The 23,927-nt window shown below is 39.4% G+C and overlaps 1 protein-coding gene across 1 annotated transcript in view; it reads right to left on the reverse strand.

Annotated features, from left to right (window-relative positions):
- The window catches only part of pc (pyruvate carboxylase), a 282,921-nt gene that overhangs the window by 245,606 nt on the left and 13,388 nt on the right, over positions 1-23,927 (reverse strand). Inside the window, exons 3-9 of the mRNA XM_022758332.1 lie at positions 23,565-23,658; positions 22,792-22,882; positions 20,123-20,288; positions 19,486-19,631; positions 14,477-14,594; positions 11,354-11,421; positions 9,382-9,465 (exon numbers count right to left, since the gene is read on the reverse strand). Of these exons, the coding sequence (XP_022614053.1) occupies positions 9,382-9,465; positions 11,354-11,421; positions 14,477-14,594; positions 19,486-19,631; positions 20,123-20,288; positions 22,792-22,882; positions 23,565-23,658 (767 nt within the window). The remainder of the gene's footprint in view (positions 1-9,381; positions 9,466-11,353; positions 11,422-14,476; positions 14,595-19,485; positions 19,632-20,122; positions 20,289-22,791; positions 22,883-23,564; positions 23,659-23,927) is intronic.

The following is a 23,927-nucleotide window of genomic DNA, read 5'->3' on the forward strand; positions in this document are numbered from 1 at the left end:
TATCTAACCTGCATTAATTAACTGCATCTCTGTTTCCTTTATCACCATTTTAAAATCACTTTGTTCCAATGTGTTGACACAAAATAATAATTCAAAATCATTTCCACCTGTAGATTGTTATAAGTAAAAATAAAAATAAAAACCATCTACTAAAGAGTGCCTTCATTTTGCAGTTTTAGTACACTTATCCTGCTTCTTTACCAAACATTGCTGTGGGCATTTATTATTCATATGAATCCACTTCTCACTGTTCTTTAGTGTTATTACCGCACACTGTGATACAAACACTGCGCAAGCTTCCTTGCTGCTTTCTCCCACCATTTTCTTCTCCATCCTCCACTCCCTGCCTCCATCCCTCCACCACTCCCTTGGCTCTAATTTCAGAAAGCACAGTTGGCTTGAGTTTCCCCCCAGCTGGCGGAAAGAATCAATACCTCCCCCTCTTTTGTCTTTCCCTTACTTCCTCTTGTCTCAGTCTCTGCATCCTCCGACCAGCTCACATTGACTCTGTATATTCATTGCATTAACAACAGGTTTGTCATTTTCCTTCCTTGTATACCCCTCTCTCCATCCCATCCCTCTTTCTTCCTTAGTGCTGACAGTCTAGCACTTTCTCGCCGTCTAATCTCACCCCATCTATACCTCCGTCCATCTCTCCATCTTTGTCTCCCTTCTAGACGGTCTCAGATCGCTGACTTTCCTGTCTGGGGGATTCTATTCCCAAAAAGCCTTATGTCATCTTAAATCTGCGCGCACACGCACACACACATACACACACACACACGCACACACACACCTGTTAATAAATCAGCAATAAAAAGCACTGTCCATTTCAATGCATGAGGATGCTCCAGGCATAAGGATACAAGCCACGGATGCTCAAAATAGCACCACCATCCAATCACAAGTGCCAATGTCACCCTGACACGCAAGACTCCTGCACTACTTTATGCATCCTACATTACACACACCACAGCAGAATCTGTCTTTGCCTTCTGCAGACAATTGAGCACATGAAAAGGGAAAGGAAAAGGGCATTGTTGTTGGTTTGTTTCATCAATGCTGTGTTTCTGCAGTGCGCTTCGTTCAGACCACTTGTCAATGAAATCGCGCAGGTGTTACAGTGACACTTATTTCGTGGGCCTTCTGTGAAACTCCATTTTTCTGTCCATGTTTTCCAAAAGAGAGCTTCCAGACACTGGGTGCTTAGAGCAGCTTTCACTACTGGTTATAGACTGAAAAACTGCATTACAACAACAAAATACAGTGTTATATTGGGAAAGATCATCTAATTTGATTAATTTTAATTCAATTTGATTACAGGATTTCCACCATTGTATAAAAATGAAAGCAACTTAAAAATCTATTTTTAAACCACACACATAAAAATCTTATGTTACTTTTGGACCCAAGATCTATTGCTATTGTGTATGTGGTAATAACTTAGTTTCCTTGATGAATATGTTTTACATATGATACTTCTTTAGCTGTACAATTTGCAACAAGTAACCAGACCTACAGTACATTCATTGCTAATGCAATGGATAGAAAACTATGAGGGTTTAAGAGAAAGAAGAAAGACTAGGGAAAAAATCATTTTCTTCACAATTGTCTATTTTAATGATGTTTCTCTAATTTTTTTTTTTTTTTTTTTTTTTTTTTTTTTAAGAGAGAAATAATTGGTGGTTTCCAACAACTATAGAAATGAATCAATCGGAAAATCAAAATCACTGTTTGGTTGAAGTGCATCCAACTCAAACATATGCAACCTGTGTCAAGTTTTGAAGGGTCCCAAGCAAAACAGGTTGATAACCAATGCAATAACGCACACATTCACTGAGAATGAAATCTTAGGATTTTCAAAATTGATACTGGGTCATTGTGACTCATACTTTTAGTCCTAGCAAACAGAGATTTTAATATATGTATAAAATGATTTATCAACATGCCATGTTGACCTTCCTGTATTAACTGCAACTAAAAGCATGCAGAGAAAAAAATGTTTGAAAGAAAACAAATAAGTTCAGCAGCAGAGAAGACAGAAGCTAATTTTCAGATTTATATACTACAGTATTGAAAAGGAAAGTGGAGGACACAGTACAAAGAACCAGGAAAAGGAAAAGAGAAAACAGGTGAAGACACCAAGAATGAAGTCAAGGCAACGAGAAAAAAAAAACAGACAAACATGAGAGCCAGAACATAAATAATTAAACCAGAGAAAAGAAACAAGATGAAAACTGACTGATGCATGAGCTCACTGGGAAAAAGATTGGAACATTTTTCATCTACCCCATTTCCAAATGCTGGTTTTCCTGATGGAATATTAAAATATGCTTTCAGGGCGAAAAGTGCTGGTGGTTTTGAAGTCAAAAATGGGACAAAACACACAGACGCACACACACACACACACACATATACATATGCAGGGTGTTTATGGGTCTGTAAGTAGTAATGTTTATAGTGCACTGACCACCTCCAGGGACAAAGTGTCAATCTGAATTTTTGAACCCCTCCTCGTCCCCCAAATGAATTAGTGTGTGTCTACCGGGGACATGACTCGTCTGAGCGAGAGCGTGTCATCTCTTCACTCACCGTCGCCATGATTGACAGCAGAACTAATTCCACGTTTAACACCCTCAGTGGATTGACAGACATGTGTGTACACACAAACAGAGCTTAACTGAAAGACATGGAGCAAGAGACCTCAAACACCAAAAGAAGCATGTGATGTCACAAACACACACACAAACAAGTCTGTCTTGAACACTCACAAACCAATCGTAGGTGCTACTATCTAATTATGGGTGAAGTCAAGCCATAGACACACTCACACTATTGTAACTGAAACTCCAAACATTCAAGACTCACACAAATGCGGAGGGAACAAAGGGACTCTTTCCTTCTCTGAAATTAATATGCAGACATATATCTCTTTCTCCATTCCTTAAAATCAATATCACATCAGTCAGTGGTACTTGATGTTAGAATTATCATGATTATTATCAGGTTATGATTAAAAAGTTGATTTGATTTGACAATGATTTATACAAAGTTACACATATTAAAAGGGAGAACAAGAAAACAAAGTCAATCAAAATTGACACCTGTTGCACCGTAGTTGAATTCAAACACTGGAAAAATGCAAAAGAAAATGTATAAATACTCAACTCAATAAATAGTTGAATAAAATCATTATTTCAACAAACTTAGACTCTGCACCTCTTTAAACGCACCTGTCAGAACATGGCCAAACAATACCCAACCTTAATAACTTGTCAATTATAAAGTGCACAGTTTTGAGAAATAAACAAGTACATCTGCTCTTTGAAACAGGGAGATTTTAACTATCACAGAAGATTTACTCTACACATAAGCATATTAGCATGTGTATGTGCAGACCAAAATTTACTTATTTAGTAATTTAGTTTCACTCACACTCACACACACACACACACAGCACTGTGCCATCTCACTGCCACACAGAAATATGCACTTTGCTTTGTGGAGCATGCTGACTAGTCTTGGACATATTTGTGCTTCTGAGTAGCATTTTTTTGGGGGGTGGTGAGAAATCGAGCAGACAGACAAAAGAGAAATGCTGAACACAAGCAAATAATTTCTTCTAATAATCTTTATCTCCTGTTCTAATCTCTCCATCCCTCATTCAAATTGGCAGATTTTCTGCCCTCTTCCGCTCTTTTTGCTCTGCGAGAGCCCAAAAGAGGAAGAAGAATCATTTTCTGGCCCGGCTTCAATGTTGTCTGCTAATTTCTGCCAAAAAATAAAAAGTTAACCTCCCTTTTCACCACCCCAAAAAACACTAACAAAATTGAGTGGGTGAGACTGCGTCATACACAGTGTAAAACGCAACAAAGTCCCAATTGTCAGCACTCTTCACCCACACAAGTACCAGAATTGAATTCCTAATTACAGCCGCACAAGTATCTGACAAATAACTCTGCCTATTCCTCATCTTAAGGTTAAACCGATAGATATGCCAGGAAACAAAAAAAGGCATACAGAGGCCTTTCTGACATTAAAGTCTCCTATAAATACACACCTGCTTGTCTTTCCTCTCACACACACAGACACAGATACACACAGACACACTGAGAAAAATGTAGAGCTAGATGCATAGTTTTGTTGCCACAGATCTAAGGTGAGGTTACATGCATACTAAAACACTAGCAGTCAATGAGGTGTGCATATGTTTAGCTAACAGCCATTCCATTCAATGTTACTTATCCTGTGTGAGACATGTCCTTCACACTTGTACAATTCTAATGCGCTAGTGTGGCTTCAACCATGTTCAAACTGTAGACTGTAGATGACATTAAAAGAACAAAATTCATTACTGCAGCTCCAAAAGCTTAATCACTGTGGCTCACAGATTCATGTTTTCCCCTTTGCTTACTCTCCTTCACAGCAGCTACCTCTGCCAAATCCCAATCATGATATATAGGCTTGAAAAGAGTGCAGAAACTTGCTGCCAAACTGCAACAAGACAGCTCCAAGATTCACTGGAAAAAGCCCAAAGTGTGGGTGAGACAGTGCGGCATATTACTGAAAAAAAATTAAGAGTATAGAAAATTGGCAAAAGCCATGGTCAGATATTTTACTATATCGGCACATAGGGACTGGATATAAAAACCTATTTTTTAACAGCAAAAGAAACCACAAGTTAAAAGGAATTATAATTATATAATCTGTTTCAATTAGACTGCATGTCCAGTTACTATGGGAATATGTATGTAAATAAACAACCTGACTGCTACTATGTACATATGAAATTGAAGCACACAAAAGAATCATTAAAACAATGAGCACTGAAAACAGTGGGTTCAAATAGAACAAAGCAGTTTATAATACCAGTAGCCTGGTAGCAAAATGTTGCCAGTAACTGGACATGGTGGCTAAGCCCTGCCTAAACCCCCCCCCCAAATATCCCTTCTACTGTGGTGGAATTACATGTACTTTCCAGACATTCACAGTATACAGTAAAGTATATACTGAAGTGCTAAAAAAAAAAAAAAAAACCAAGCTGTGAACACTGTTGATGGCAGTGGATGATACTGGGAAAGAGCTACAGTACTTTACAGGTGCAACAACATTGAGATATTTCTTTCATTGGTCAGTAATGTTATGATGACATGCAGCACATATCCTTAACAGTTAAACAAGATCTTGGCAGTTTGAGGCTAGTCACATTTGTAACAATGGTTAAAGTGATAGAGGGAATTAGCAATTAAAGGAATGGATGAACCAACTTTGAAGAAAGGGAAACGTTCAAAGCAGGAAAAGACTAGGTAAGTCACAATGTAGAGAGACCTTGTGGGGACATTTAAGTCTTAAATGACATTGGACCATTTTCACTCTATCCCACAAAATAAATATTGTCTCCTGAAACTACCAAAGGAAAGGACATTCAATGTTAATGACCATCCTGCTCAGCGGTTTAGTAAAAAGAAATGGTAACTAATCTGTTGTCAAACAGTAAATATCGTCCTATGAATTATGCAGCTGCCCGCACAGCCAGCCAGCAAAAAATGTAACACTTTTCATTTGTTATTGACAACTATCTTGGGGCAGTTTGAAACTTTGTAAATGATTGAGTGTAGCAACATTTGTCAAATTTAACCTCCAGTGTCTGAGTTATGTTATTTTTATGTCTTTGTAGTTACACTCTATAGCTTGTCAACAGCGGAGAAAAGGAGGAATTATGCCCAAATGCAGGTATTCACTTCCTGTCATAAAAACTCATGCCCACCAAGCAGAACAAAGCAGAAGGGGGCCACTGCTACCTGCGGCTCCATCTACACCACAGTAAAAAATACCCAATACAACACAGCAGCACAGTATCGAACAGGTATTAAAAAGACAAACCTATCACATGCAGCACATTGATGATTGAGCAGGAAATGAAACGTCCAATCAGTGGTCCAATCACTCTGATTATGAAAACCTCACTACTATAGTGAGATGTATCATTCATAAAACTAATCAGGACTGGCTGAGATATCACGTGTTGGTTAAATTAAATGTCAGCGATGGTCCTCCTCCTGAAAACACCAAGACAACAAGGCAGAGAAATGGCAGCCAGACAATCAGAGCTGAGGAGAGAAAAAAATAAACTCATAACCATTTCCAAGCGAGTACAAAATCAGCTGTTTGAGCAGCAGATAACACATAACAGCATAGCGGGCTATTTGACAATATCTGATTTTCCTGTGATCTCTGACTTGATATCCACCACTCTGAGCTCAACTGTTTTTTTTCTGAGAGCTGAAGTAACTTCCTGTAGCCGTCAGTGTTGCCAGGCAACTTTGTTCTCTAGGACATTCTATCAGGAAATGCTGTGGCCTGCAGCAAGTTCAAAGACTGTGCTGTTTCTCTGAAAGACTCAGATGGAGGCTGCTGATAATGGAAGATGGGTGATACGCACAGACGGCGAGATGAAGGGGGACAGAGTGCCAGCACTATGGAGCTGCCATTAAGACCAGATAAGAGCTGAGAAATAGCAGGTGTGTGTTGGGGAGTAGGAGAAAAGACAGTAAATGTGTATATACGTGAGTGTGCAAGCACAGAGAATCAAGAGTGGGGGACAATATGTCATCCAGTGTATCTTTCTCTATATACACACATAATATCTTTCTGTGTAAACAAAGCATGCTTTTACACACTTGGTGTGGTGTATGAGTGCAAGCAAAAGCAAGGGAGACTATCTCAGTGCACTTGCAGGTGTGCACGTGTACACACACGATACAATAGAAGTTTATTGTCCAGAATACTATACCATTACACTCCAATGAGCTGCTAATTACAATGAAAAGGCTCTAATTACAGTGTAAATTGGACTGGATGCATTGAAGTGCCTCAGTGCTCTTACCTTTCAGTGCAACACTGAAAGAGTTGGAGTCCAAATGTCTCCACAAAAATAGTAAACTATGGAAAATTGGCCACCGGAGACAAACATATATACCAGTTAATGTGTCTCTGTGTGTGTATGGTCGAGAGCTACAGTTATACGCTAACACACATATTCTGCATAAATGTACCATCTCTATCACTTCAATATAAGGAATCACACAACACATTAAAAATAAATGTCACCTTGCACTCTTTCACTCTCACACACATACACACACACAGGCTGTGACAAACACACACACATTAATAATACCCAACTAACTACCGAAGTTCAGCCTCAGTGTTGCTCAGGGAGCAGGTTTCAGCACCTGCGGTGAGAGCTGGGCTCAGCTCTGAAGTGGAAGCCTTCACTGTGGGGACTGACACAAAGTGAAATGCAATCACAACAAATACCAGGGAAATGCAACGAGAGGAGGGAGGGAGTGAGGGAAAAGAGAGCCAGAGGGGGAGGGGGCGTCTGGAACTAGAAAAAAGGAAGATGAGGCCAAGAGAAAGTGAGACCCCTGGTGATAATCTGCAAATGCTGCAGGTCTGATGCTTCAGCTGTGTGTGAGACTTTTTACTCATGCCTGTGTTACAATACTTGTGAGGACTTACTCGATGTCTGCACTGATCTAGGGAAGACTCCTATTCTTACCACAGCGGTCTCATAGAATAACCTGCACATAAATCAAAACACTTCTACCTTCCTTTAACTTCGAAACAGCTCTCACTGTTCATCTGCTACCTGTTTATGAAAGCTTTAACTCAGCCTGTGCCTCATTTATTGTCTTTCTATTGGTGACATCGTCTGCTCCTCTTATTTTAATGTCAACTGTTAACAGGCTTCTGTATAAGTAACATTAATTTCTTAAATCCTTGAACTCATACTGCAAATCTGCAAACCACAGCCTCCATAAGAAACTGAAATATATTACTGATAATGGCAATTATGCCATCTCTGTAAATATAACATTTGAAATAAAGATTGACTAAATCATTCAGTTTACTTGAATTTGTTGTTGCATGCAGGAGGAAATCTTCCTCCTGCACGCAACAACAACAGCATGTTCTCTCTCAGACACAGCACACCATGGTTGTGCCTGTGTGATGGAAATGAAAACTCCTCTCAGCTCCTCTAAAGAATAGTAAACGGGTATGTGCGTGAGCGTGCATGTATGCTGTACTGTTGTTGATACTGGTCACCCACACAGTCATTTGAGGATCCACATCACTCTCTTCTCTCAAATGGTGATATGCAGAGAGTCATGGACAAGAACAAGAGCTACTGCTCTTGAACACACATGGTTTGTCACTACAGCACATAAAATGGCTGATGTGATTTGATTACCGCAGAAATAAAATATATCACTACTACAGCAAGGTTATATCATGAGTCTCACATAAAGTTTCTATCTCTCTTTTATATAATCATTTCGCCATCAGTATCAACAAGGTCATTTCTTTAGCAAATCACCGTTCATGTCTCTATCCTCCTCTTCCACTCTTCCCTCCTCACTTCTATCCATTCCTCAACTTGGACCATTACCTGAAAAAGCCATTACTTGAAAGCTCCTCTGAGAGATGAGGCTTGACTTTTAAGTGATACTGTCATAGTTGAGACAACTTTTTGGAAACACTGAAGCCAAAAACTGCAATTTAATTTTTTTAAAGGCTAAATACAAGGTGAGCTTTCACATTTGCAGGGAATGTTTTTGCATCTTTTACCTGAGCAAAGTGCACCATTGAGGTGACAATAATCATAAAATTGTTAAAAAAAAAAATACACTCAAAAACTGTTCAAACACTCATTTCCAGAATTGCATTTACTGCCTGCACTGTTGACATCTATTTCCACCCATTTTCAAATAGCATTTTCATTTTCACATTTTTGGCAAAGCACTAATGTCCCCCTCATTTGAATCACAGGTACACAAGGCATTAAAATTCCTGGGGAGTATCCAGTTGTTTTGCAGACCAATTATAGACAGAAAAATGAGCAGCATTGGGATTTTGCTCAGACTTCCTAAATACAACCCAGTGCTCAAGCATGCTCGCCAGGAAAGCTTTTTCAGTTTCAGTGAGCAACATCCCCTCACGTCTGCCAACTTTTCTTAACAAGTGGTCAAAACTCTAGCACCACACAGTGCTGACACCTGCCTTGACAGTTCAGAAGAAATATTACTACCTTGGGAATAAGATCTCTTAACATCAGGCTACAGCCACATGAATATTTAACAATATTTTAATACACAACTATTAATTGTGTGCACTCGGTGATTAAAATATGATTAAGTAGAGGTCCTGCCATAAAACTTTTTTTCCTCAGTTTCCCTCGGGAGCATTTTCCCTAATGTAATGAAATGGTCTGGTTAACCCAAATCTTCAGGAAAAAGCCTGACAGACTGAAAGCAGAGATCATCAGAGCTTTGTGGTTGACGGATACTGGCTTCAACACCAAACATGCAACCATACCTGTCTGGCGAGGTTGACGGCATCTGCATGAAGTCGGTCTCTCAGATGAGGGTCCAGTTGGAAAGCCGGCGCAATCTCCACAACCTTCAAAACAACAGGATTTTATTGATAATGCCACAGTGAACACAAGATTTTCAGAATAAAAAAAGCAGTAAAGTGTCAGTGTCAGGATAACAAAGTTTACATGTTTCAACTCAATGATATGCTTATTACCTATAAAACCTTCAACTGAAACAGTTCTAACAATTCATTTTGACACTTAAAGTGAGATCTGGACTGCAAACAAAATGTGGAAAATGGTCACTGACAGCACTGTATTTTCCATTGCATGATCTATTATGTTTATCTGCTCTGTCTGGTGTTTGGTTTTGGGCAGGTAGTGTAAAGTGGGAGTTTTTTTTTTTTTTTTTTTTTTTTAAGTGAGAACAGTGTTGAGAGCTTTGAGAACAAACCAGAACAGTAACACTGCAAGCTGTAAAATGAAAACAATGAGCCGACAGATGCTGAAGCTCCCCATAGAGGTGCTGGGAAAAGCAGGGATGGGAATTAATTCTCTATTGGTTCGTCACTACAAGGGATCCCTCTCGCATTACAATCATTTCATCTGCTGTACATAAAAGTATCATTTAGTGCAGCTTTAAAGATACACTCCCCCTAAACCCCAAATTTTTCCCCTAATTCACAACTGAATTTTCTTTTTTCCTACAGTAGGCATACGGTTGATACAGTATGTGACACTTAAGCCTCAGCAAAACAGATGGAGTGAATCATCTGTAAACACATTCAGCCTTTCATTTGGTCTGGCCATGGCTGCTGGGGTAGGGTTAGGGTTCACCATGTTGGAGGCTGGTCTGTTTCATTCTACTGTGTCAAACAAGTCAAACCATCCAAGAGAACTAATTGAATCTAGTTCACAACAACGTGACCCGTGTCTGATTTCAAAAAATAAAAACCACAACAACTCAATTAAATTTTTATCAAATCTAAATCTAAAGCAGCACTTTCAAGACATTGAGAAAAGCTAAAAATATCCCATCGGCGCTCTACCATCTCAAATCTATTTTAACAAGTGACTATTCTTGTTTCTGAGATTCAAACAGATCTTAGATTAAGGGCAAAGGCAGATTAAGTCTCACAGAATTAAAGAACAGCAGCTTTGGCATGAACAGAGTCGCTAATATGATTATCATCTATAATTTGATTAAAAGGAAAGGAAGAAAGTGATGAAAACACATGATTGAAAGTGCTTCGAGGTGACAATAAATTAAACATTACACATTAAACAGCTTCCTCTGATGAAAGCATTGTCATATTGAGTGACGATTAGATGACAATTTCCATTTTCTCTTTCATGTGGTATTCAGACATTTGTTATTTTTGACAATCAGGTGATGTCAGAATACCTAATTTCCTTCCCATGCCAACAAGCCCCCCCCCAAACAAAAAAATAAATAGAATCCTGAAAATACCATTCATTCTGGGTAATGAATGGTAATTCATTTCAAAGCTATAGATGCAAAGAAACTGTTTTTGTTGATCCAAGTTGATTTGGTGGAGAATTATATTGCTGCTGCAGTTGTCTCCAAGACTTCTATTCATCGGCAGTAGCAGTGGCTAATTTGAATTAGTATTGTATTGTATAATCCTCTTACCCCCTGCTGCTCAGGACCTCTATGATACCCAGGGCCAGTAGTACCTCAATCATTGCTCTAATCAGGACTATAATTACCTTATTTTTTTTATTTATATGTTGCTCGATTGCCCCGTTTGCCTGAATAAAAGGGAAATAAAGCACTACAACCTTTAGTATAGTCAGTGGACTGCTTTGGGGTGCGATTCCTGCTTATGACCTTTGTTTCACATCATCCACTTCATGCTAATCTACCTAATACAGAAGAAATGCTATGGAGATGATCTTAAATACATTCAAACATTAAGTTGGGTTAGATGAATTTTAAAATGGGGACTTCACCTTTTGGTGTCTTCGCTGAATGGAGCAGTCTCTCTCATAGAGGTGGATGACATTACCATATTTATCACCTGGGGAGAGAAGAGACAAATAGGTGAGAAAATGACAGAGGAAGGTTAAAAGAAAATTATGAAATAATCAAGAGTGTGAGAAGGAGGAGTAGTTGAATAGTGTTGTTGAAGTCAAGTGAAGGAGGTGTGAAAGAAACATTGTTTAGTCCCAGGTTCAATGTAGAGCTTTGTCAATCAAAGATAGCCTGTGTTGAAATTTTTACAGTGTCAGAAATTTAGGACTAAATTTTCGTAATGTGACCACTAGCTGGACTATACATGCTGTAAAACATACTCTTTTGGAAACAACAGTTAAGGGGTTTTTCAACAGCTCACTTAAATATCTTTAAAATTTGTTTTATGATCACAGATTTTTCCCTGAAGTGCTCTGAAGCATGGGGAATCCAGCAAAAGACTGGCCAGAGAAATGTCTCATTATGAAAAAAGACATCCAACATAATGTTATACTTATCAAAAATTACGTTTGTATTACACAGAAAACCAACTTTTTTAACATTTTCATGCCAAATCATGAAATGAATCTGTCAGTTATTTAATAGATTACTCTTTTAGATATTCAGTTTACAATAACACAAAACTGAGAAAAATCAGCAAATCCTCAAACCAGAAAATGTTGTATTTCTTCTAAAAGAATTACTGTAAACAACAAATCGCTGAGCCTCTTATTGTAATAACAGCTCAAACAGCCAGTGGAGGTCAACAGCTATAGTCAACAGTAAATATGCTGGCAGAATAGCTCACTAGCCAGCGCTGGCTCAACTGCCTCTGTTGGCCATGTAACCCTCATCTTGTAGATATCACTTTGGTGTTTATCTATGTTAAGGCCCATTTAAAAACAGTGCCAGCACGAAGGCCAAGGACTTAGACTTGTGATGCATTTTAATGACAGTGATGCAGATGGGTGATGTGAGTTGATGACATGTCTCTGCATGCACACAGTCCAGACCATAATTATTTGGACAGTTACACAATTGTTTTTCAGGCTCGGGGGTTCTCCACATTCAATTTTAAGTAAAATAATGGCTACTACATTAAAGTGCCAAGTCTCAGCTTGAATTTGAGTAGGTTTATGTTAATACAGAAAGAACAGTGTGGGGGCTATAGCCCTTTTAAGGCTGGGGTAGGCAGTAATTTTTTGGCGTCACTGGGCAAAAATTCCATCATTACCTTTCAGCATAAGGTAATTTGGCTAAACAGGTCTTTTGGGTCATTCCTATTGGCTGTTCTACAAATGCAGATGCGTGTGCATGTCCCTCAGATGGATGTGTGTTAATATCAGTGAAGTGTTATAGAGATGGAGAACTTGTACTTCTTTGTATAGGTAATAGGCTGCTAACTTCCTTTTTCGTGTTATATCTACAAGTATTGTAGTGGTTTGTTGTGTAGGTAGATTTACAATGAAAAGGCGATGAGTTGCTATGTGGTTATGTTGAATGTTGCTTATAGTTTAGCCTTCTGCTAACTGTAGCCAAAGCCTCATGGCTGCTGCTGTGTTGCCTGTTTAGCGAGCATGTATGGAGCACATGCATATTCCTGTAAGGGGAGAGCTGCAGGAGGGTGGCTGTCTGGCATTTTTTCCCCCCGTTTTTCTAGATTTCTGCCTACCCCAACTTTAATAAACAGTCCCCAAAGTTAAGTAGTTCAAAAGCTACTGGTTAATATTTGGTGCAAAATCCTTTGTAGTCACAGACTGTCTGAAGTCTTCAACCCAAAGACATCACCAGAAGCTTTGTATCTTCCCTGGTGATGCTCTCCCAGGCCTTCACTGCAGCCACCTGCAGCTTGCTTATTGTGGGTTCTCTCTGCTTTTTAGTCTTCAGAAAGTGGAATACAGCTCAATCAGACTGAGCTCAGGTGATTGGTAGCCAGTTTAGGATATTCCACCTCTTTACCCTGAAAGGTTTTTGGCTGTATGGGTAGGATCACTGTCCAGCTGGATGATGAAATGTCATCCACTTAGTTTTGATGCATTTGGCTGAATCTGAGTAGGTTACACAGAGTGCTCCTGTATACCCCTGCATCCATGCTGTTGCAGTGAAATTATCAATAAATTGTAGTGTGCCAGTTCCACTGGAGACATACGTGCTCAAGACACCAAAGAGTTACCACCAAGTTTCACAGATAAGGTGGTGGCTTTGGATCATGAGCTGTTCCTTCTTTTTGTCCAGACTTTCCTGTTTCCATCATTTCAATAAAGATAATTTTTGTTTCAAAGACTTGGCACTTTAATCTAGTATACATTATTTATTATATTATTATATTATTATAATTCTATGTGCTGAAGCAAAAAGACTGAAGAATAAAATGTGTAACTGTCAAAATTCTTATGGTGTACACTGTATACTGTATCACCACATATTAATCTCACAATCTGACATGACCCAAAATTGATGACTCATCTCACACAGTATGACCTGCAAGATCACTGCTAGTTACAGTGTTTAACAGGCCTGAGAAGGAAAGTTGTAGAGAAATGTCAGAGCCAAAATAAACTAAATGAAACAGAGGGAATATTTAGAGTAGAAGAGAAAGTAAGGAAGGAAAGTAGGGAAAGGGGTATGCAGGAAAAAAAGAGGGCTGGCAAAGATATGCTTTTTAACAGGTAATTCAGAAATTTCACAAAATCCCCTGCATTCCCTGAGGACAGTAATTAATCACAGTGACCAAGTGACCACACACACACACACACACACACACAGTAAATTCTGTGTGTTGCATGCACACATAAAGACAACCCTGCTACATCACAGACAAATGTATGTCCAATAACTTAAGCACTTCTATTGTTAAATAATAACCGTACACACACAAATACATATTCACATGTAGAGTACAGCATATGCTCTAAGAGCAGACACTTCCTATAAGTGTCGGTGTTGAATTGCAGTTCTGTAATATTGAGTGTTTGTAGAGTTACATCCACTATAATGAGAAAAAGTAATGGGTGGAGAATCCTCTACTGGCCAATAAATCTTATTCACTCTCATTGCTCATCTGTCTCTCTTCCTACCTTCGCCCTGCTTCTGAGTTCAAGGAAATCGCAGAGTGCACTTACCAAGGATCTGTACTTCAATGTGTCTTGGCTTTTCAATAAACTTCTCAACAAACAGGGCTCCATTTCCAAAAGCCGTCAGAGCTTCAGAGTACGCCCGCTGGTAATTCTCCTCGAGTTCCTGATAAACAGACCAGAAAAATCCATACATATCTGAGTTAGTGCTAGTGTTAGTACCATTCAAAATGCAAAAGAATTGCAGCAAAGATTTTGTATTGTTTTCAAGAGGCTTTGCTGCTGCTGTATCAGATCATTCACTTGTATTGAGTACTACTTCTATTTTCTGTTTTAATCTGTATTCTGTCCCTCATCATTCACATGTCATGTTGTACAGTTTTATTTTTTTCCTTTTTCAGACATGAATGTTTACACACCCATAGGGAGCAAGATTTTACACAAGATTTCTGGGACCAGGCTGTAGGAGGTCACGACCAAACATGCTGAAGGTCATGACTCAATCTGTCTTCGTCAGTCTGTGATGTCCCGCCTGCCCATCCTGTCTTCTCTACTGGGGAAAGACTGAGTCACCATCATTCTCTCTTCCTAGTGCCTCAGGAGAGGATACTCGAGCCCATCCTCAGCTGTCATCTCAGTCTTGAGAAAAGATATTCTGTAGTGCTTTCACACACGCACTGCAACCCTGAATTATTTCAACATTACCCTGGGGAGCTGCATATGAGAATGCAAATGTCCGAATCAGTTGGACCAGACATTAAATGGACTTTACTGTGCCAGCTCCCTAGTATAAAGTCCATGTAATGTCCGATTAAGCTCATGCGTGAATAGAGCCGGTCATTGTCCAGAGAAATCACATCGAGTAAGTACTGCAACTGTTGTGTGCTGCATGTGTGAAAGGGCAACTCTGGACAATGTCACACAATGTCAGGACCTGATTATCTGGACATTGTCAGGAGGTCATATGAGAAAACGGCTTTGGTGCTCAAGGCAGCAGTAGACATCACCAGTGCCCCCAAAAGCGAGTATAACAGACATGAAAGGAAACTATGAAACTTGACAGACTGACCAGAAATTCTTCCACTGAGTGAAAAAGAAAAGAAAAAGAAAGGGAATGAGCATATTTCACAAAATGTCAAATCATTAATTTAACATTTTATCCATCTCTGATCATGTGTCATTGTGCATGAGAAATTACTTTTTCCCCCCATATCAAGTTTGAATTTAGGAGTGCAGTTTGCTAGTACTCAGTGCTTACCAAAAACATTACAAACTACACTAGTTAAATAACCACTTGACGCACTTCAGTGGTATTTGTAGGTAGTTGAATATTAAAAAATCATTTCCATCTCCACCCTCTCCCACTTATCAGAATCTACTGGAAAATTAACTTCCTGGTTACAAGTTGTTAAGGAATTTAACAAATCGTTAGAAACACATAAAGCTAACTGAGATATTAAAGATTACCACAATGACTCAGGCATTCATTATAACTTGCACTGAGTGAAGTCCAAGTCACAGACTTCAGACTTTGCAGAGTTGTTAAATCACTGGTGCACCTCTATTTTTGTAAATGACACCAAAGACTTTGAAAGACTCAAAGTTAGCAGACTTCCATTTGTACTCTTTCCACATCAGCTCAGTCTGTCTGTCAGCTTTGGCCACTGGAGCTTTGATACGTGCAGTTCTACTCTTCTCTTATTCTTTCAAAAAGCACATCACGTCTCTGAGCAAAAATCTGGTACTTTCATACTTGCCTTGCTTATCAGTAAACATACACATCTTGTCCTACAACATGTTGTGAATAGTTAGTCTCACTCTGTTAATTCAGCATACAAATGACCCACAAGCTAGCCTTAATGGAATAAAAAGTCAACCTACGCATTGTTGCTTGGGGTCCCAACAGTGCAGAAAAACCTCTTTATAATTTCCTCACATCATATCAGCTGGAGCCGCTGAGGCCCCTGTGACTCAACTGAATAACTAGAAATGTCAACAACTAATTAGACTGGGGTACAACTCAGAAAAGGTCATACTTTCCAATGGATTGCTGACTTGTGAACCTCAGTGGCTACAGTACAACACAACACTGCCATTCATTGTGTAGATGAGTGAGTAAAGCATGGAGCCTCTGTGGCTGACACTGACCAATCTTGTTCAAATGAGATATTTTTCTATGAGTCAAGGGTTTTATCGAATGTCAAAGCCAGAAATTATAACAAGCATTTTTCTGATCCTTATAAACCAAACAATCAATTAATTGAGATAATAATCAGCAGATTAAATCAACAATGATCAACAATGAAAGGAATCATTAGTTGCAGCCCTGAAGGAAATGAATAAACATTTTATAAATGGACTGCACTTATGTAGCGCTTTTCTAGTATTATCAACCAATCAAAGCGCTTTACAATGGACACCACATTCACCCATTCACACACATTCATACAGCACTTCAAGGACACTTCAAAATGCAGACTGGATGAGCCAGGAATCAAACCACCGACCTTCCACAACCTGCTCTGCTGAGCCACAGCCGCCACTTTGCATATATCTAAATCATACATTAAAAAGTGGGGTAAAAGTGAGTGTAAAGAGGGAGTATATTTTATATGTTTGATAAACCTCAATATTCTAGGCAAATGTGGCGTTCTGAGCAAGAAAAGAAAAAGTTATAGTGCTGAATTGCATGACCTTATTTTCTGTGACTTAATTGTTTTTTTCTTTTTGCCAAATCAAAGAAGTAAAGAACAGTAAACGCTACCAGCCATGAAGGCTGAGGAGGTAGATTTGCTCTGTGTAGCTGTGATTCACCACTGATCTCTGCCCTCCTCTGTTTGACTGGACAACAACCAACTGCCTGCTGAAAAGGTTTGACTTAGTCAAACTTGAGCGGCAGAAACAGCCGAAAGCCATGCTCATATAGACGGGCATTTACCACACACACTCCCTCCAGTGCCCCTACTACTACTGGAAGAAGAAGCAAAGCTGCTGCCAGGCCTCCACTGAAATAAAAAGGAGTGACAACTTGCCACTTCCTGGTGTCAAGCGGCCTGAAGGTGTTCATTTTCTCTTTGAAACACATATTTTGGATAAAAAGGACATTAAACAGCTTCTCATATATTGATGTCCTGAGGTAACTTAGAAATTGTGTTGGTTTTATTTGGTCATTAATACTTTCCAACATTCTGTAATAAAAACAAAAAAAATCATAATTACTCCACCACTGAACCGTGGCAAGTGAAACTGTATTATTGGTTTCACTTGGTCCAGTTTTCCAGTAACAATCAATTAAGGTTAAGAGTGTTTTTCTTAGAGGTTAAAATTCTACAACCGTGCTAAATTTTTCACAAGCCTCTCCTAAAACACCATTTCCAGTGAGTGAGCATATGTTGGCTGTCCATGCTGATGAAAAGTTTATGAAATACATTTTAAGTGATCAACACACAGCATACTCAACATAGATGAAACTAACAGCAGAAGAACTGTATATGCAATCTATAACTACACTTAGTGAATTATGAAAATGTTGTACGTTATGTATACGGCAGCCTATCACACAGTCCGCTTTCAGTTTTCTGGACTTCATATAGTGCATTTATTGTTGCATTATGAATTTAAGTACGTATAAGAAAGTAAGTGTGACTTGAAGTAGATGCTGGCCAAAGTTGAGAACAAGCCTGCAAACTAAAGGGGACTGGTCCTCAGGTCAATCAGTCATGAAATTGTTATTCCTCTAAGAGATTTTCATCAAAATAAGGTTTGTAAAATGTAGCTTCAGTTTCCTTTTTCCCTCTTTTTTGTTAACTTCATTTCATATTTTGACAGTCTCAATCATTTTATAATTAACAATCTCAACACATCTTAACTGAACTACTTTAACTCTTAATTTTCTGTTTTTTCCCCCTCTTATATCCCACTCCCCCAATTTCCCAGACAATCATTCCTTGTCACATCTCTCCTCTGTGTGTGTGTGTGTGTGTGTGTGTGTGTGTGTGTGTGTGTGTGTGTGTGTGTGTGTGTGTGTGTGTGTGTGTGTGTGTGTATCTTGGTCACTGACTCAAGTCACAATGATTGGCTGAGTAGAATCACATGACCAGTGCCATAAAGGCTACAAAAGCTGCGCCGGTTTAAATATACACTTCTTCAAAATGTTATAATTCACAATAATGTATAGGTTATAGAAGCAGATAAGACCTGAATTGCGGTCCTCCTATTAGTGACCTCTGCACAAGAGTTAAAAAGCTAAAGATATGGAGATACTGAAGGTATGGAGAAACTGAAAACTAAAGATAAAGGGAAGTGGCGTGTTGACCAGATAATATTAATCTAATGTCATATTAGAACCAACAGCAAAACAATTGTTTACTAGATTCCAGCATTAAGTAAAGCATAATGAAGGGTTTTCTCTGTCTTAATGGGGCTGAAGATGAGGAGGATGGTGATAGTCTGGTAGATGTAAATACATGGCTAATTTCAGGGTACATTAAGTTATCAAAAACATTTCTTAAAGGAAAGTATTTCTCCCGCCTGTAGCTTCTCATATCCTAATCATATCTATTTATGTAGAATTACATGCATGTCATTTGTATTTTAGGATATTTTATCATTTGAAAATCATTCATGTTGCAACCATGACGTGCATGTAAGATCATCTTCACACTGAGATGCCTGTTTGAAAAGTGGGCCCTGAATAGTTACAATATTGAAACTGCTGATGAAGGAGAACAAGCGTCCAACACACAGAAATCCCTCAGGTTTCTCTAGGTGGCAGAAGTAATTTCAGAGCAAACACAGCAGCACACACAGAGTGATTGGCGGCTAGAGAGATAAATGATCAGGTTGTAATTTCCAACCAATTTCACTTTGATGCAACACAAACAGAAAATTAATGAATATGAGAAGCAGAATTTGTCATGAGGCTGGGCGGTCATCAAGTTGGGTTTGTTTTCTCCTCACTGGACAAGCATTAGGACAAGATTTATGCTGTTATAGCAAGCTACTAAATCACATCTCTCACTGAAGTGATCATGTACAGCAGCGACTGACAGGCTCACCTCGTACTCTCTGACCACCCTCATGCCTCGACCACCTCCTCCATAGGCTGCTTTGAAGATTATGGGGAAGCCGTATGTTTGGGCAAATGCCTGCGCCTCTTGCAGGCAGGAGATGGGAGAATCTGTTCCTGGGACCACAGGTACACCTAGACAAAGGTGGGGAGAGTGAGAAATATGTTATTGTAAAAAGATGCTAACTGCTGTAAAACAGGAAAAGGGCACTCTTAATCCAGTACAAAGAGAGCTTCAACATTTCTGACAGTGGCAGATGGAGCAAGTAGAGAGCTGAAAAAATATGTTCTAAAAATATTCATCCCCTCCAGTAAAGATGAAATTAATGCTTGGAGGGTAAAAGCCAAAGCAAAAAGCTCACAGGGCAATGCCAGGGTGAGAGGGTGACGGTCGTGTGGGAGTGAGTCAACATCATGACAACAAGCAGCAGGGTCCAGAGTAAATTTGGTTTAAATTTTCAGAAACACAATCATTAATAAGAAACTCACATAGACATGATACTATCTTGTATCTTGTCGTTGCTCCAATTTGTTTACAGTCAATATAGAAATTATACAAAATACTACACATTGGAGTAGATATTCAAATTATGATCGTCCATTTATCTGAATCTACTCTTCCATACCTGCGCTGATGGCTAGTGAGCGAGCCTCCACCTTGTCTCCCATCTTGCGGACTGTCTCTGGGGTTGGCCCGACAAACATCACTCCTGCGTCTGTGCAGGCCTGAGCAAAGTCTGACCGTTCAGAGAGGAAACCGTAGCCTGGATGGATAGCATCCACGTTGTTGTCCTAAGATGTTAGAGAGGGATATACAGAGAAAGGGTAATTTTCATTATATTCCTCTGTGTGGTACCTGTTGAACTGAACATTACGGCTTTGAAATTCATCCTAAAGTTAAAACTGAATTTTAAAAAAAAAATGTCCACAACTGAGTAAGCACGTGCCTAAACACTTTTTTTTTTTCACATGTAATTCAAAGTGGTAAAATATTTGCTAATCAAGCCCAGAGACAGGAGATGTAGCCCAGCTAAGCAACAGGTGTTCTGTTAAACAGGGTGCGGGGCCCCAGTTAACACTTGGCTGACTATTAGTAAGGGAGCTGAAAAGTCATCACACACACTAATCTGCATGCTTTAGCAGACGCTGCCTGCTCGCCAGTGAAATTTTTTTACATGTAACTAACAGCAAATGGACTGTGGGCTAATGACATATTTTACTCTCGTTCTATCTTAGTGGCCCTCATCATCATCATCATCATCTACTCAATGGACACTAGTGGACCGAGCAAGTAGACAAACACGCTTACTTTGGGTCGGGGAAGGTACTGAGAGGAACACACATGAACACACACTCACAGGGTAGCAGACAGATACAGTAACTGCCGAGCTTGACAGATAGAGCCATCTCTGGATCAGTATGTGCCATCTGCTCTTGGATATGAGACGGACTATAATTACGGGTTGTCCCGTTGTTAAGGGAGCCGTTACTGGCAGGCCAGAGGAAGCATGGAGCCACACATACATGTACACACACACACAAGCAGGTACACCCAACCATTTACTCAGACAGATATGAATTCAGAGAGATATACACAGCATATGAAGATTCAGACACGAACTAACACAGCACCCAAGGTAACGCATTCATACAAACAAGATCGTACACTCATGCGCATTCACATTTGCAAGCAGACACACACCATCATATACAACATATCTAGAAAGACACACACAGAACATAGTGGGACAGAAACTGGAGGTTATTTTGGTCACAGGGTAATAGAGTGATACACAGTGGGAAGAATGACGTACACTGAATGTGAATGAGTGAGTGAAAGAACACACACAGACGGACACACTCCTTGCTGGCATAGGGTGGCTGGCCTCCCAGATAGACAGACGGATTTTGAGAAATGAGTTGGACAGCAAAGGCTCCCCAATTTGGCTGGCTGACCACATGCCCACGCAGAAAATTATAAACCGTGAGAGTTTGATCAGAAAAATGATAATGAACAACTGGCAGCACATCCTGGAGGGATGGAGAGATGACGGGAGGGAAAGGTGGCAACAAGAAACAGATCTGATGTAACAGAGTGATAAGTGGCAAAGGGAAGCGAGGGAGAGAGATACAGAGATAGAGAGATAGAGAATGATAGTGAAAAGGAGGGAAATAGGGGAGGGAGGAATCAACGAGATGAAAAATGAAGGAGGCAAGGAATGAAGGACGAAGGGAAGGAAGAGATGAACATGTGGACAGGTGTTTGAGGGATGGAAGTTTTTTGCTTTTCCTTCCCAGTTCCCACAAACCCAGCTAGGTATAGACTGTGTTAACAGAAAGGAATAGAAGGAACTTGTCTGTCACTAGCCTGTTTAACTGTATGCCATTAGAATCCATGAAATTTTGTTTGTCAGCGTGAGGCAAGATTTTCCAACTTCAGAAAGGTAGCAGGGCTTTTCCTGAAGATCAAAAGTACAGTGAACCACCCAAAAATATTTCTTCAACCACCTCAAGACCGAACTTTAGAAAAAAAAAAAAAACACCTAGCACTGCAGATCAGGACAACACAGTTGCCCCTAAAACTACTAACTGTCATTTTTTCCTATTTCCTTCTGTTCAGGTTAAATAAATGAGACAACATAGTAATCAGTCAGCTTTAGGTGTTAGTTGGAATAGTTTTTCCACTTTGGACAGAGCCAGATGAGCCGTTTACCCCTGATTTCAGTCTTTATACTAAGCTAAGCTAATTACTTACTGTCTTCAGCTATTTACAGTACTCTGTAACAGACATGATATAAAATCCTTTCATTTCACTCTCAGAAAGAAAGCACATATGCAAATGTTGAACTTTTCCTTTAATGCTAATTAAAGACTTCCTACAACTACTTCAAAGTAAAAGCCTTCAAGCAAAACTAACTGATAGCCTATTTAAGCTTAGTTAAGTTTTTGAACATTAAGAGGAATTGTTCTTAATCAAAATCTGTCCTATTTGCACCACTTATCAGTACAAGATGGGGCAGATGTATGAGGGCACACTGTAAGCTGCTTTCATCAGTATATACTGTTTATATGTTGTCCAGAGAGGAGCCAGGGCTCTTTATTGTATGGAAATTGGTGGTGGCATTCTATTGTATATGTGAAGAAATTCCTTGAAAACTTCAGACACATATTTTAGTATCAAACATCACAAGTTAAATTTCCCTTTAAATCTGTAAAATAAACCAGTAAAATAAACAACATGAGTGTTACTATTAAGAACCATCTTTTATACTATCTTGTGGTGAATGCTCTTTACCTTGGCTACTTTGATGATGTCAGGAATGTGCAGGTATGCAGCAACAGGTGGGAGGCCTTTGCCAATCAGGTAAGCCTCATCTGCCTTCTGCCTATGGAGAGAAGTGCAAAGGATTTACATTGGTGAGGTGGAAAGAGGCCAGAAAGTTACACACAGATATACACCTTCACAAACTTCTCAACCAGTATGGCTGCATGGCAGCATTTCTAAGCTAAGTAAATAATTGGCAGCCATATTTAGTAAAATAAAGCACATTACTATGATTATTGAAATTAGCAGTCTTAAATAAGTCTTTTACAGCTTTTATGTGAAGAATGAGACAGAAAATGAAATGAAGGTGATATAAAGAGGGAAGAAGGGATGAGAGAGGACGCAGAACCAGGTGGAATTAAAAGCCTACAACAAGGTGTATTAGTCAGTGAAAAAATAGAGACATTAGGAAGTCAAAGGAAAAGCTCACAGTGAAGCAGATGAACATGTTTGTGTATTTAGACTAAGCAGTGTGATTACCTCAATGTTTGTAATGTCAATACAATTATACTTATGTCCCCACTTAATACCAACCGCAAAACAAATGACTGGCCCAGCACTGGAGAGCAGAAAAATGCTCCCCAGTTTCCTTTAATTGCTGTTGGCTCAAATCCATGGTTAGCATTTTGTGGTCGATACCCAGCAGTGGCAGCACAGCAGTTTAGCAAGACATCTGCCCGTTATGCTTTCTTTACTTAAACCACTGCAGACCTATTCAGCTTTAATGTAGCAGAGATTATTACCTGTGCATCTGCCCAGTGTCTTGTTCAGAGTAGATGGCCACGGTTCGAATCCCCAGTTCAGTGCAGGCTCTGAACACACGGATAGCTATTTCACCTGAAAGACAGGAGGGGAAAGAAATTTGTGAGGAATGAAGGAGGTGGTTTATTCATTTATCCATATTGCTTTGCTACATTTGGCCCACTGATGTTCTTTCTTTCCCTTCCTTCCTAGATGATGTTCTTTCTCTCCGTCACTTTTATTCCCTTCATTACTTAAACGTGTCTTCAATTGTGATCCAGAGTTTAGCGTGCGTGTGTGTGTTTGTGTGGGTGTGTAGTGGGAGGTTGTAGTCCTCAGTCTTTCATCATCTACTTTACATAAAC

Source organism: Seriola dumerili, unplaced genomic scaffold, assembly GCF_002260705.1.
Source record: "Seriola dumerili isolate Sdu_G_001 unplaced genomic scaffold, Sdu_1.0 BDQW01000295.1, whole genome shotgun sequence".
Classification (NCBI taxonomy): domain Eukaryota; kingdom Metazoa; phylum Chordata; class Actinopteri; order Carangiformes; family Carangidae; genus Seriola; species Seriola dumerili.